At 35.9% G+C, this 13559-nt stretch overlaps 1 protein-coding gene across 1 annotated transcript; it reads right to left on the bottom strand.

Annotated features, from left to right (window-relative positions):
• Positions 1–2813: 2813 nt before the first annotated feature.
• On the bottom strand, positions 2814–11795 carry LOC106436148 (structural maintenance of chromosomes protein 3-like). The gene is made up of 27 exons (XM_048749422.1): positions 11733–11795; positions 11219–11294; positions 11062–11100; positions 10869–10936; positions 10700–10771; positions 10473–10552; positions 10311–10389; positions 9809–10213; positions 9377–9622; positions 9098–9219; positions 8798–8942; positions 8469–8641; positions 8301–8400; positions 8082–8218; positions 7806–8007; positions 7551–7638; positions 7320–7469; positions 7074–7225; positions 6789–6980; positions 6541–6724; positions 6374–6444; positions 6146–6297; positions 5906–6074; positions 5678–5833; positions 5462–5545; positions 5202–5376; positions 2814–5060 (listed from the first exon to the last, which is right to left on the bottom strand). The coding sequence occupies exons 1-27, from the start codon at positions 11793–11795 to the stop codon at positions 4876–4878; spliced, it is 3765 nt and encodes a 1254-aa protein (XP_048605379.1). The 3' UTR covers positions 2814–4875.
• Between the last annotated feature and the right edge of the window lie 1764 nt (positions 11796–13559).

Raw genomic sequence — 13559 nt, 5'->3', positions numbered from 1 at the left:
GTGGTTGTTTTCGCGCCGCATTGTTTAGGAAATCTAAAAAATTGGGCAAAAATATCAATGGATCTTGTACATGGCGGGAAATAGTGGGTACTAGGGGTTTTAAGTGTTTTATATATGTGTATCATTCAGAGAACTGGAGAGCAAAGAAACAGAGAGAGAACGAAAACTGTTAGAGTTAGTGAATTAATGTTCGCGCAACTCTTTTTACAGTAGTCAGTTATCCCGTCAGTACGAGGTATGTGTCGGTTTAGACCGAGTTTATTAATTAGAAAACTGTTCATTTGTGGATTATCTTTGAGGTAGATAAGCATCGAAGGTGGTTTATAGTGTGGTTTATAGTGGTCTTGTTAAGGTACACAATATATTGTTTTATCACGTTTATATAGCCGAAACAGTCGTTAATCGTGGAATGTGCTTATGACTTGTTGTCAAATATGGTTTCTTATTTTCAGGTCAAAAGTGTGAAGATGAGACGGTGAGACTTGTAGTCGGCATGTGGGAGAAAATAGGAGCGAATGATTGGTGTTTCACTGACGACGCAATAGAGAGAGTGTGTGAGGTGGTGATGCATGAGAACCAACATATGAATCGATGATGGAGCTTGTCAAGACAAGATAGATTATTGAATCAGGGACCTCCATTGCTTTAACATACAACTTCCCAGGCTGTATGAAGGTTCTCGGTAACTTAACAACACCTCCCATAGACATAAAAGAAGATTCAGATGACGAGCTTTTAATGTCAACCCACCTAGTTGGTCGTGAGATGAGGATGTTGATTACAATATGAAACAATGTTGTTTCCCATTATCTTTTTCAGAGGAGGATAATTATGCTATAGGTGGAAGCTCAAGTGGGAACGCACCACCCAAGCATATACCGTTTAGGGGTAATGATAATCTTCTTTAGTCAATACACGAAAATAAAAATCCATGTTATGGTGAATGGATGGTACAATGTTTGGAAAGAAATGTGGTTGCAAGGGTGGATCAACTCAAGTGAGTGTTCCTTTGGAGATTTTTAACAATGAAGAGGTGGAAAATCTTGAGGAGATCATAATGACTTTAAGCAGAGGTCCTCACGTCCTTACTGATGGAACTAAGCAATGAGACGTTGTCTTCAACGGACTCCTTTACCGACACAATTCCTCTAGGACCCGAGGACCTGTAAATGGGATTATTAGGCACCAAGAAAAAGTTGAACCTGTTACTGATCCTGATAGCTTGGTTCTTGCAATAGGTAATATATTCTAATTACTTAGTCATTTCTATCCGTAGTGTTAAATTGTGAGTTATCATCAACTTTTCTTGTTAGATATTTATCAATTAACCAGAGCTCGTGGTCTGGTGGTGATTAACTTAATACGGTAAAAATCCACCAAAATTCGAATTCCGGTCACTGGGGAATTGCTTTACCAAGATTCGAGTTCCGGTCACTGGAGAATTAACATATCGGCATTACCAGAGACAGAGGACCGACACGTGGTAACACGTGACCACTCTGGACGATTTCTGTGGAATCAGAATACCTCTGTATAATTAATAAAAAAAAAAAGATATTTATCAATTTTCCAGATCGTTGAAAGTTACCAATCATATCCACCACATCGTTTTCGATGACTAACCATGAATGTTGGTGTTTCAAAAAATAGAGACAAAAGTGTTTCAAAAAAAAAAAACCATGAATGTTGAAAGAACAACAATATCATGCCACCTGTACCGGGTTCATTCTACGAACACATTTTTAACTGAGCTAATCTCACCTCTTCTTTTGTTGCCATTACAGTTAAACAATCACTCATATCCAACGGCGGAGTCAGAAATATTTTGTACTCAGGTAAAAAAAATTAGTGGGATAAATTTTCATTTTTAATGGAGACAATACAATTTCTTTTTAAATAAAAATAAATATTTTACAATTTTTCTTAAACAAAAACACATATTTAAAAAAAAAAATACTGAGGTCAACTGACCCTACTCTTTTCCAATTGTCTTCACTCCTCATATTCTTTATCAAGGTTAGTAACTTCAGAGCATCTTTATCCAGGTATTTTAGTGGGGTTTTTAGTGTCATGGATCCCACTAAAATGATAAAACCGTTATTTGTGTTTGCCAAATAAAAACCGTTCTTTGTTTGATTCTTGCACTGTTCGTGGACCTCATTGATACGTGACGGCACGCGATTGGTTAACTTTTTAATATTTTTTTTAAAGAAAAATAAACAAAAATAAAAAAATAAAAACCCCAGTTTTGAGTTTGTGGGATAAAGATGCTCTCACCAACAATCATCGTCAAATTTCGTTGGAAAAATTGTTTTAAACTAATTTTTAAAATACTGAACTGCAAGTCTGCAACATATGTGATCACAGCCTCTGTTCAAAGCCAGTCCCCCGCATAATTATGTAAGCGAATATTTATATTTTGTTCTTGTTTCTGCTTTGTTACTGTGTGGTAAAATTGTGTTACCGTCTGTTTGTGTCTCACATTCTTTTGCTCATTTGTTGCCAACACGTTTCCTTGTCTATATATGCTTCTTTTATTCTATTAAAAAAAGGAAAAGAGATGATGTATCATGGATGTGGATGATACGATTCATCACCAAAATAGTGAAAAGCTAACTTTAAATACATATATATATATATATATATATGGCAATTCTCTTAAATAACAATATTAAGTTTTTGTCACAAAAATAACCAAAATAGTTCTTTTTTAAAAATGTTATCATAGAGAATTTCTCTATATATATATATATATCGTACAAGCAAACCGGATGGTGTTAACTGCACATTAAACCACTCTAGATCTCCGAAGACATGCAAATACACCAATTCCCTGGAAAATAGTAAAGCATCGCTTAGATCAGCATTAACCATAGAAGCTTAAGGGAGGTGCTTAAAAAATAAGAATAAAATAGTGGGTGGATCCCACCATTTTCGAAAATAGGGGTGCTTCTGCTGCCTAAATAAGCAGCGATCTTGGAGAAGTTTTTCAACTGTTCGCGGATCCACTGACACGTGGCGGTCCGCGATTGGTGGGTTTTTAATTTTTTTTTTAATCAGAGAAAAGAAAAAAAAATAAAAAAAAATAAGCACCCCATCTCACTTCTCTCATGCTTCCTTCAAAATGGAGTCACTCCTCTCCTTCCCTTCCCCTGTAGCTTCTTCTTCTCCATCTCACTTCTCTCATGCTTCCTTCAAAATGGAGTCACTCCTCCACGCGTCTTCGTCTCTAAGAAGAAGAAAAGCAAGAAAGACGACAGCCACAGCTTCTCCTCGAGACCTGACGAAGCCACGACCCGTTTCCTGAATCCATTCTTCTCAAAGAGGTTTTGATTTCTCTCTCTCAGTTAGCTCATGAGAACGAAGAAGATAGTAATTGATTACTCTGTTATCCTCTGTTTCTGGTCCAACCATTTGATGCTGAAAGTTTTGTGCTTTTTTTGTTTATATGAATTGGCTCACCCTTGTGAAGTTTGATAGAGAAAGATTGATGTAGTCTTCTCACTCTCAATGATCTCACATACTGCTTCGGAGTAAAAATCCTCAAAAGTATATATATCTGTGTTGATTGGTGTAGAGAAATCGAAAATCATCCAATTGATTATTGAATCGATTAGTAAAGGAATCAATTTTGTAATGTTTTTGACAGGAAGGATGAATGGTTCTCGTAAGCAATCAATCGTCTACGCTGTTCGAGATTACCAACCGCTAAAAGAAAGCAGCGTCGCTTGCTCTGCCACGATGACGGACGGAGCAAGAAGCTTAACGATGCGGCGCGGATTGATCACCGACGTTTCTGCCGAGAGATGTTGAGAGAATCATAGACACGTTTGCTCTGAATCGAGAGGCTTCCCGTAAAAGTGAATTTTTCTTCTTCTTACACGTTGACATAGAATCAATAACTCTTTATGATCAGTCATTGTAATTTGGAAATGTGTAGGTTAGCTTCTCGGAAGATAGAATCATGAGCAGTTGTGTGACGCCGCTGGTGAGGAAAGAGTCAAGTCCTGTGGTGCTCTTCACGGATTTGATAGGTACTAGTAGTACCGTACTACTAAATCTAAAGCCTTGTAACTGCTATGGTTAGTCCTAAGAATACCAGTGAATGATCTTCTGTTTCATGTTTCCTATGAAACTCAGTAGAGAGATGCTGTAAAATAGTATTTGAATTTTAACTTCATTGATGTGTTTTCTATCCATTTGATTGCTCGTATGGGTTTCTCTCCTTTTTTTATTTATGTAACCACCGTAATTCAAATGAAGTTGTTCTTTGAATTTTAGTTTTTCAAGTATTGGTATGCGTTCCCAAGAGCAGAGTGAAAGTCTGAAGTCTCACAAGTACCATACTGGGAGTGATTGTGAAGTGCTTGCCCATCTTGTAAGTACCATTTCTTGCTTCCGTAGATAGATAGATGTTGTATGTGTTTGTGTCGTGTTGTGACATATACATAACCTTCAAAAGCTAAATATATGTAATGATGTCTACAAACAAAGTTATAATATATATATATATATATAAGCAAATGATGATTCCGTCTACTTTTATGTATACATTTACCTGTGTTCCTAGATTATTTTGTGTACATGGGTGAGTGACAACAACTATGATCTCTAAAAACAAACTTGTATTAGAGAATGTTTTATATATTTTTTTTAAGAACCATAATTAAGAGACTTGCAATAAACCACATAAATGTTCAAATCTCTTTCTAAGTCTCTTAACTCACTTTTACACTTTAAAAACTATAAAAAAATTAAATAAAAGACCCTTTAAAGGGTTTAGGGATAATGATGCTCTTAGCTTTACATACAGTCTAAAAAGAGATTAGTACTTAGAAGAAAGAGTAAACAACCTGAGTGTGTGATAATCAAGTATCATGGCGACTGATCATTCTGGATGAAGTTCAACGCCTGTTCCTTTGAAATAACTTTCACAATACTCGCATTATTCTCATGAAACACTCCATACATCTTATCCGCAACTTTCACTAGCTCCGGACGAAAAGTTGTGGTTATGAACTGCGTGCTTACGCTGTCATCAGCTAAACCACGAATCATGTCTGATAAAATTGTTTGGTTAGGAAATCATCATAATTCCAAGTACAGCATGCTACTGAGGGAGAGAGGAGCGAGTTTTTGTGCATGTGTGAGAAAGTTGAAGTAAAAGATTATATATAAAAAAGATAGATAAGTAAGGATACTGCCGACAGCAGTTCGATACTGAGTATCAAGTGCCGCATCAATCTCATCAAAGAGATAGAACGGTGCAGGATCGCATTTCTGGATGGCAAATATTAATGCAAGAGCAACAACGGTCTTTTGTCCTCCCGACAACTGTTTCATTGACCGTGTCTCCCATTGATCAGTAAACGACACCTACCACACAAATCCCAAATGTGATCAGCCTGAAAAACTAGATATGTCTTTTTTTTATATTTAGCGTCGACGATTCTTTCTGTACCTTCACTGTTACACCATCGTATTTCTCAACCCTTCTCTCTGTAGCAGCTTCACCACACCCATCTTCGTCATCGTGATCACGGTCCTGTGATGCACACAAAACGTGTAATGCCCACATAATTTTAGTTGCCCATTTGATAATGTAAACTCACAAGGGATTAAATTAAATAAAAGATGGAGTGGAAAAAGAGTGTTATCAAGGAAAGCAGAAGCATGCCTTTTTCGTAGTCTTCTTCATCATGACAAGGTGACCATGTCCACCTTGCACAAGCTGAGAGAATATTTCCCGGAAGTGAAATGAAACCATTTTGTAAGTACGTTCTATAGATTCGTCTTTCTGCTGATCCAGAACTGTAATCAATTCTTTTATTTTCTGCAGGAACGTCAAATGTGTCAGTTAACTTGTACTTTCTACATAGAATTCAGTAAGGAGTATGACGCCTACCTCATCTCCTGCATCAAGCTCAGTTTTCCGTTTCTGAAGTTCTTCTCGCTGTTCTGTGAAATTTACATATTGATCAAGCGCTTTCTTGTTAACATGGCTGAACTGTTGCAGCTGTTCACTGCACCCGTGTAGCACCTTCTGCAGCTCCTTTATACTTTTTTGTTTATACCTAAAATATACCATAGCTTATAAATATCATAGGACTCTTAGGAGAAAAAATCAAACAAAGCTCAAACATACATGTCAAAAGATTCGGATGAAAATGGACCCAATCCCATAATCTTCTTCCTATACTCTTCTTGCTTAGAAAGGAGTGTGTTACGAAGGCTGAATAGTTCCTCCAACTTTTTATTTGCATCTTGCACTTTCATCTCACAGTCATCTTGCAATGTCTGAGAGAACAAGAAATCTTGTCAGATACCTAATAGGAATAACGATATTCTCTTAATCTACAGATTGTATTACTACCTTTAACTTCGCCTTCTTATCTTTAATTTTCTTGACCTGCTTAGTCTTCTCATCAATGCTTCGACAGAGACCTAAACCCGTGAAATGGCATTGAGTCTACTAGCCCAAATAGTAAACGAAACTTAAGAAAATGTCAAGCAATGTAGATAAGAGTGTTTGGGGCTCACCTTGGAGCTCGTTTGTGAACTCTTCAACCAATAGTTTTGCATCATCAAGTTCTTGTGTTTCTAAGCCAGCTGAACTAGGCAAACTATAATCGTCGACGGAAGCTATAGTAGCATGTAACTCATCTATTCTCCTCTTTAAGTTGGTAGACAAATTAGTCTCCAACTCTGCTTTTCTTGTCTCTGTCTGTTTGTAAATCAGACATAAATTAGAAATTAACTCAAAAGAGAAAGCAAACATTCAAACTAACCTCAATCCGATCTGTCTTGAATGCAATAAGTTTGTCCTTAAGATCCTCAATTTCTGGGTTTAATCGTGATAATTCTTCCGTTTCTTCTGGGGTTAGGTGATCCACAAGTTCCGTGGCCATTTCAGCTTCCTTCATGGCCATGCTAGATCTTAACTGCTCCATTTGTATTCTAACATCACCTAGTGATTTCTCCTGCAAACAGGTGAACAAATATATTATATTTCACACTGAAAGCTGCTAAAAAAATGAATCAAAAGAGAGAGAAAAAAGCATCAAAAGAATGACCTTATGTTCAAGGGCTATATGTATAGCATGTTTCTGCTTAGTCTCGTTAGCTATCTCTTGCTTCAGTTGCTCCACCTGTAATCTGCTATGCGTCCAGTCTGATTCAAGTCTCTGCTTCTCAGTAACAATCTGTGTGATCTGCTGATCTATCAGTGAGAAATGTTAAGTAGAATGCCTTGAGTTGAGAAAGAAATTTTTTTTAAAAAAATAACACAATTAAACCAAAGTAAATTATGGAAAGGATATCTTGTAGCTGTCTTCTAACATCCTCCAACACCTTCTCCTTCGTATCTATAGACTTCATATTTTGTATTATGGTATTCATTAATCTCAATTTCGACCGCCTGTGGTCATAAAATCCACCAGTCATGCCACCCTTTCTGCTCACCTGGTCACCTGTCATGGCACACCAGAACGTTATCACATACATGTCAAATGGGAAGCGTAGTAAATATAAATGCATTTTTCAGTTCCAACCTTCTAAAGTTATGCAATCCAAGCCATCACTCTTAGCAACTCTTGTTGCTACATTCAGATCTTGACATACAACTGTTCTACCAAAAACCTACATCAAGACAACGAAAATATATAATGACACTATCGAAAATAATAAGCAGAACTGTTCCATTTAAGATGTATACAAACCTAAATAAGAGGGCTATAACAGAAAAGCACATAGTTTAGCTCAGAAGGTGACAAGAAATAGTTTACGTGAGAGAGCAAAAGAAGCACCTGGCCAAATGCTGGTGCAAATTTGGAGTCGAACTTCAATCTCCTCAGCAGTGGTATTGCATCAGAACATTGTGGATAGTTTACATGAGGTGCATTTACTCGATTCAGCGGTATGAAGGTCACACGTCCACCCTTTCGAGAATTCAGGTGTTCAATTATCTTGGTTGAAATGTCGTCATTCTCAACTACTACGTGAAATAGGCTGCAGATTAAAAGAGAAAATTATAAGCCAGAGATAGTAAATTGAGTGAACATTATAGTAAGTTTCAAGCATGCCTGTTTCCAGCAGTGACTTCAACTGCGGTGAAAAACTTCTCATCGCAATCAACCAGCTCAACAAGTGGACCAAAAACTCCATTGATCTTATGCTCAGAGCAAATCCGTTTGATAGAGATCAGTCCTCGCCTTACGTCCTGAGACAATGAAACAGCTGAAATTACTTCAAACTAGCAGAGACGTATCTAAGCTGAAGGGCCCAATCAATCTATTACTCACTCCTGGAGTTGCATGATCAAGATTTTTCTTTGCCCTCTCAAGTTCCATTTTCAACTTGTCAATTTCAGAAGATAGTTGACTTTCTTCTCCCCATTTTTCCCTGGATTAACATATCTTTTGTTATACTGAAGAAACTTTCTGCTATACTTATGACAGCAATATTTTTACCTTCTTTTTCTATGTTCTTCATCCCTCTCCCTCTTTTTAATATTGAATTGTTCATGGGACTTGGAAATGTGAGTGTCCAGTTCACTAATTTCAACTTCATGGTTCTTGATGTGTGCATCACGCTCCTTCAAATCAGTATTGAGGCCAAAAATTTCATCCTGAAGTTTTTGCTCCTACAATAGACGAAACATGTTATATCACTAGTCAAATGAAACTGTCCGCTGGAAAACATGAAAAAAAATAGTGAGATTCAAATGTTACAAAACACAAGATTTGGTAAATTTCCCATCCCATCCCTTCATCTTCCATATCTAATAATAGAAACTCACTTGACCCATGTTTGAGTCTAGAACACGCTTGAGATATTTAGTTTCTTTCCGGAGCCATTCGTCTCGAGTAGCCTTATCTGAGAACTGAGTTGCACGTCCCTTTTTCTGATAAAGAATATTAAGCTTCTTCTCCAGCTCCATGATTCTTTAAGAAAGAAAATTAGTTGTCTAAGTAAGAGGACTCTAATTTAAAAACAAAAACACAAAAAAGTTTACAATCTGCATCTATTGCTACATACAACCCACTCATTATCAGAGATAAAAAAGCTATTTTTCGATCGTGACAATATGTAGGCTTACCTTTTGGTCGTCTGCTTCTCCTTGTCAACCTGACTTTCATACAAAGGAGTAATCGCCTCTAGTTCCTTCAAAGAATCCTCCCTTTCTCTTTCCACCATACTAAGTTGCTCAAGTGCATCATTCTGAAAGGCATAATACTTCATTAGTGCATATTAGCTACAAATATATAGAAAACTGACAACTTTAAATGCATACTTATGTACACTTCTTTCCCAAAGATTTTATAAAAAAAGTGACTGAGTATCAGCTTGTGTGATCACATGTGAAGCAATCAAATACCTTTGACTGGATATTTCCAGCAATCCGTTCCTTTAAATCATTCTCATCAAGCTCAAGTTTTGTCTTCTTCTTTATAGCTTCAGTTTTTAGTGCTTCAACAGTTTCTTTCTTATTGTTCATTGTCTGAAGCTCCTTTGTCAGTCCTGCCAGCGACTCATCTAAGCTCCTGCACTCGTCCTGGGCCTTCTCAACTCTGTCATACATTTTTGTAGACTCTTCGGATGCTTTAGTTCTTTCAGCTTCAGTCTGGACCATGACATAAAACGCCCAGATGTAGAAAAGGTAAGCCTAAGTGATGAGTGAACCGATAATATAATAAAAGCTGAGAGTCTGCCAGAACTCAATAAAACATTAAAATTCGAGTAGCAACAGAACTACCTATAAAACTAGAAAGACAATACTGAAAACATATCCCTAAATTTATTGGTTCACCTGTTCCAGTTTCTCCCTAGTATCGTGAAGCTGTTTTTCATAAATGGTGTATTCGAGTGATTTTCTCTGCTTATCAAGTTGTTGGTATTTTCTGAGTTCTTCTTTCTCTTCGTCCAGTTCCCTTAGTTTTTCATCCAAGTATTGGACAGCTTGGATGATATGATTTCGTTTAATCCCTGTGAGACAAGTCATGCGGCTATATGTATTAGATTTTCGAGATACCCATGCATGCACGAGAAATAATGAAGGAGGTTCCAGTATTACTGCAGTGCACACTGATAACTTGCCTGTATCCTGCATAATTTTCAAACTCTCACAGCGTTTCTCCTCATAAACACGGGTACCACCAATCTCTTTTAGCAGATCTAGCCGTTCTGAATCTTTCATCATTGTCAACGAGGCTATCTACAAACGTACATTTGTTAAGCCCACATTGTATCTTCTCTAATGTTCTTAGCAACACAAGAATAACCCAAGAATATTTTCTCTTGCAGGAGCGTACCTTTCCTTGTTGAACAACATAGTAAGGATTAGAACGAGAAAATCCAGCACTCTCCAGTAAATCCACAACTTCATTTTTTCTGAAAATTTTGTTTAAAATTAAACTTTTCACCAATCCGCGAAATAGAGCAATTAATGGAAAACTTATAGAAGAGTTACGAACGTAATGTGTTTCCCGTCCAAGAAATATTCATCCTTCTTCAGACCAATAGCTCGGCGCAAGCGAATTTCATCTTTATCAACCTAGTCGAGAAGCATAAGCCAAAGATCAGACAACAAATGAACTGTTCAGATTTTTAAAGGTTTTTTTTTCTTGCTAACTTCAGATTTTTAAAGGTGCGGAAAATATATATTACTCATAATTTGAAAAGATCAATTATGAACTATTACAGGGATGCGGTTGTCAGAATTATCAAAGACAATCTCCACGAACGCAGATCCAACTTGATGACCAACACCTTCCTGTCCAATAAAAAGCTCGTAGTTAAACAATTTGCAGGATACCTAGCTATAGCACCAAATGCAGTCAAGAGTCAACAGAGCAAACTTAAGGACATACATGGAGTAACGCATTCCTATCTTCATTACGCAGATTTTGGAAGAAGTCACTCAATACAAAACGAATTGCTGCATTTGAAACCAAGAATTCAATGAGAATCAAAAACTGGAGATGTTTTCTTTACATACAAGGAAATACACATATGTGAGAGAAAAGGTAAATAATAGAGGATGATGAAGAAGCTCAATCTAACCATGGAAAAAGTTGCTTTTCCCAGACCCATTTGCCCCAACTGAAACAGATTAGAAGAAGTGATCATCAGTGTCAGCGACAAGTTGAGACTATCATAGGTACAACAATTAACAACAAGGACATATCATTTATCAAACGTGTAGATCAATGAACATTACCAACACAGTTAACTTTGCTGCTGAAATCCTCAGTAGCAGTTTGCTCATTGTAACTCTTGAAACCTTCGATTATAACCTTGCATGCCAAAAATCAAAACCCGAGAAGAAATTCAGTAGAGATTATATAGCAGACGAAAAACAGTTCCTAATACAATTTTAGAGGGAGGGAATGGCACCAGCTTGATGTACATGGCGAAAGGTCACACTAGCTACTCCCCACCTATCGAAGCAGATAAAAGATGGATTAAACTCCAAACCCTAATTTCGGAAGTTGAACTCTAGGGTTTTCTAGCCAAACGACGAAGCAAATGACCGGGAAAAAGATCAGCCAACTGAAAACAGAAATCATATATTTATAAATATATACACGTTTCCTTTAATCTGTACTTTATTCATTCGGATTATTTTGTATATTGGAATCAGCGGGTCCATGCTTATTGAAGGCCTTACTCCAAAACTAAAAAGTGTGCCCTGTTTTTTTTTTTTAATAAATAACACAAATAAAAGATCTAACGAGAACGTGATCATCATCGTCAAGGTTTTGTGATAAAGCATCTGGAACAAGATTAAGGATCATATTCACTAAAACTAAAAGAAAGGGAACGACGCTTCTTACTAATCACAAGCAAATAACCGAAGGTTAACGATTGATGACACCAATTTAGCAATTTGTAAAAGTTATAAACCCTTGTTTTGACCGAGACTAATTGTCAGGCCCGGCTCAAAAAACTTTTGGACACGTGGCAAAATGTTATAATATTTTTTTTAAACATATATATCTATGGTAAATTATTTTTTTTGGGCCTTTATCTTTAATATTTTACAAAAATTGGGCCATTTTTCAATATCTATCTTCTATATATATAAAAATATGTTGGTGACCCTCCTGTGATGCCACGTGGAAAGTCATTCTCTGACAGGCCGACACGTATCCGTCTTCTGGGTTTTATTTCTTTGGTTGGACTTGAGTTTAACTTTGGGCTTATACTATGAACAATTGACAGGACTTTTTACTCTTTAATATTATTGAATGTGTTAATTATTTCTAATACATAGTAGATAAAAAAAAACACACATTACGATATGGACGTTATATTATCATCAAAGCAATGTTTACCATATGTACCTCATCCTGCGATAATTTATAAAGTAGCGACGAATCTATGAGTTCAGAAAATTTGCAATTACTTACGTCAGAATTTTAATTATATAAACATTCAACAGTAATGTGTTGAATATTATATTCATATGATTTAAAAGCCTTTACAAATTTTTATTTTTAAACATACACCAAAAACTTTATGAAAGTAAATATCCATTCAGGTTCTCAACCACTTCAAATACCACCAACGCCAAAAAAATTTAATCAAGTGCATGAAAACTATAATATATTTAAAACTACAATAAATACATTAGTTAATGAAAAATCCTTTTTAAAAAATATTATGGATGCATACATAAATACTAAGAGAAATGTATAACAGGAAATAAAAGTAACAATAACTTGAAGAACAAAATGTATAAGACTGAGAATATTTATGATTTGTGGTCTAAGATATATTCAACTTATTGTCCTAATCAAGGCGGAATAAACATTGAATAATATTTTTTTAAAAATTATATATACATAGAAATTTTTTTAGTGGTAGGGTATATTTATAATTTCCAATATTTAGCCAAATAAAGAAAAAGGAAACATGCATGTATATAACCATGAAAAGAAAACTACTTTAAATAACTTAATCAAAACAACAACCACGTACAACTAAACCCGATGAACGTCCCAACCTCAAAAGAAATATGGTATAAGAGTTTTTTTGCAAAAAAAGATGGTATAAGAGCAAAAATCCCAAGACATGACATATAGTTTTGTACTAACAGCCTACCAACCAATTTAATTTACATAGTTCATTTAACAGTAATCAAAGCAAGCAAATATCCCTAATCAAAGCAAATATTGGTAGTTTCATAGTCTATTTAGTATTCAAATACATTAACACGTACAATATTTAACTAATATGTATATTTTTATATGATACAAATTTATATTAAACATTCATTCTTACTGTTTAAATTGTTTTTAAATTTTTATCCCGCCCGTAGGGCGGGCCGGCCCTAGTTATTTATACAAAAAAAACAATTTGGGCCCTAAGCCCACGCCCCCTTTGCAACCCTTCTAAGCCGGTACTGCTAATAGTAGTAAGTGTTTTTAAAACGGGACCGATGGTTAGACCAGGTTCGACTGTGAGCCGGTCATGTAGCAGGGTTGAGTTTAATAAATGGTTTGGCCATAGACGTTCAAATAATTGGATTAAGTCTCAAAGCTATTAAACTAAATAAA

Source organism: Brassica napus, chromosome C3, assembly GCF_020379485.1.
Source record: "Brassica napus cultivar Da-Ae chromosome C3, Da-Ae, whole genome shotgun sequence".
In the NCBI taxonomy this organism is placed as follows: domain Eukaryota; kingdom Viridiplantae; phylum Streptophyta; class Magnoliopsida; order Brassicales; family Brassicaceae; genus Brassica; species Brassica napus.
The sequence above is the reverse complement of the archived record's forward strand: the minus strand, read 5'-3'. Positions and strand labels throughout refer to the sequence as shown.

Bases quoted from the DNA above. Each gene is read 5' to 3' on its own strand.
- LOC106436148 (XM_048749422.1), bottom strand. From the start codon at position 11,795: ATGATCCTTAATCTTGTTCCAGATGCTTTATCACAAAACCTTGACGAT. The intron at 10,937-11,061 runs GTTAGATTGAGC...TTTCAAATGCAG, and splicing joins GAAAAGCAACTTTTTCCATG to CAATTCGTTTTGTATTGAGT. The intron at 8,008-8,081 runs GCATGCTTGAAA...TTTAATCTGCAG, and splicing joins GAAGTCACTGCTGGAAACAG to CCTATTTCACGTAGTAGTTG.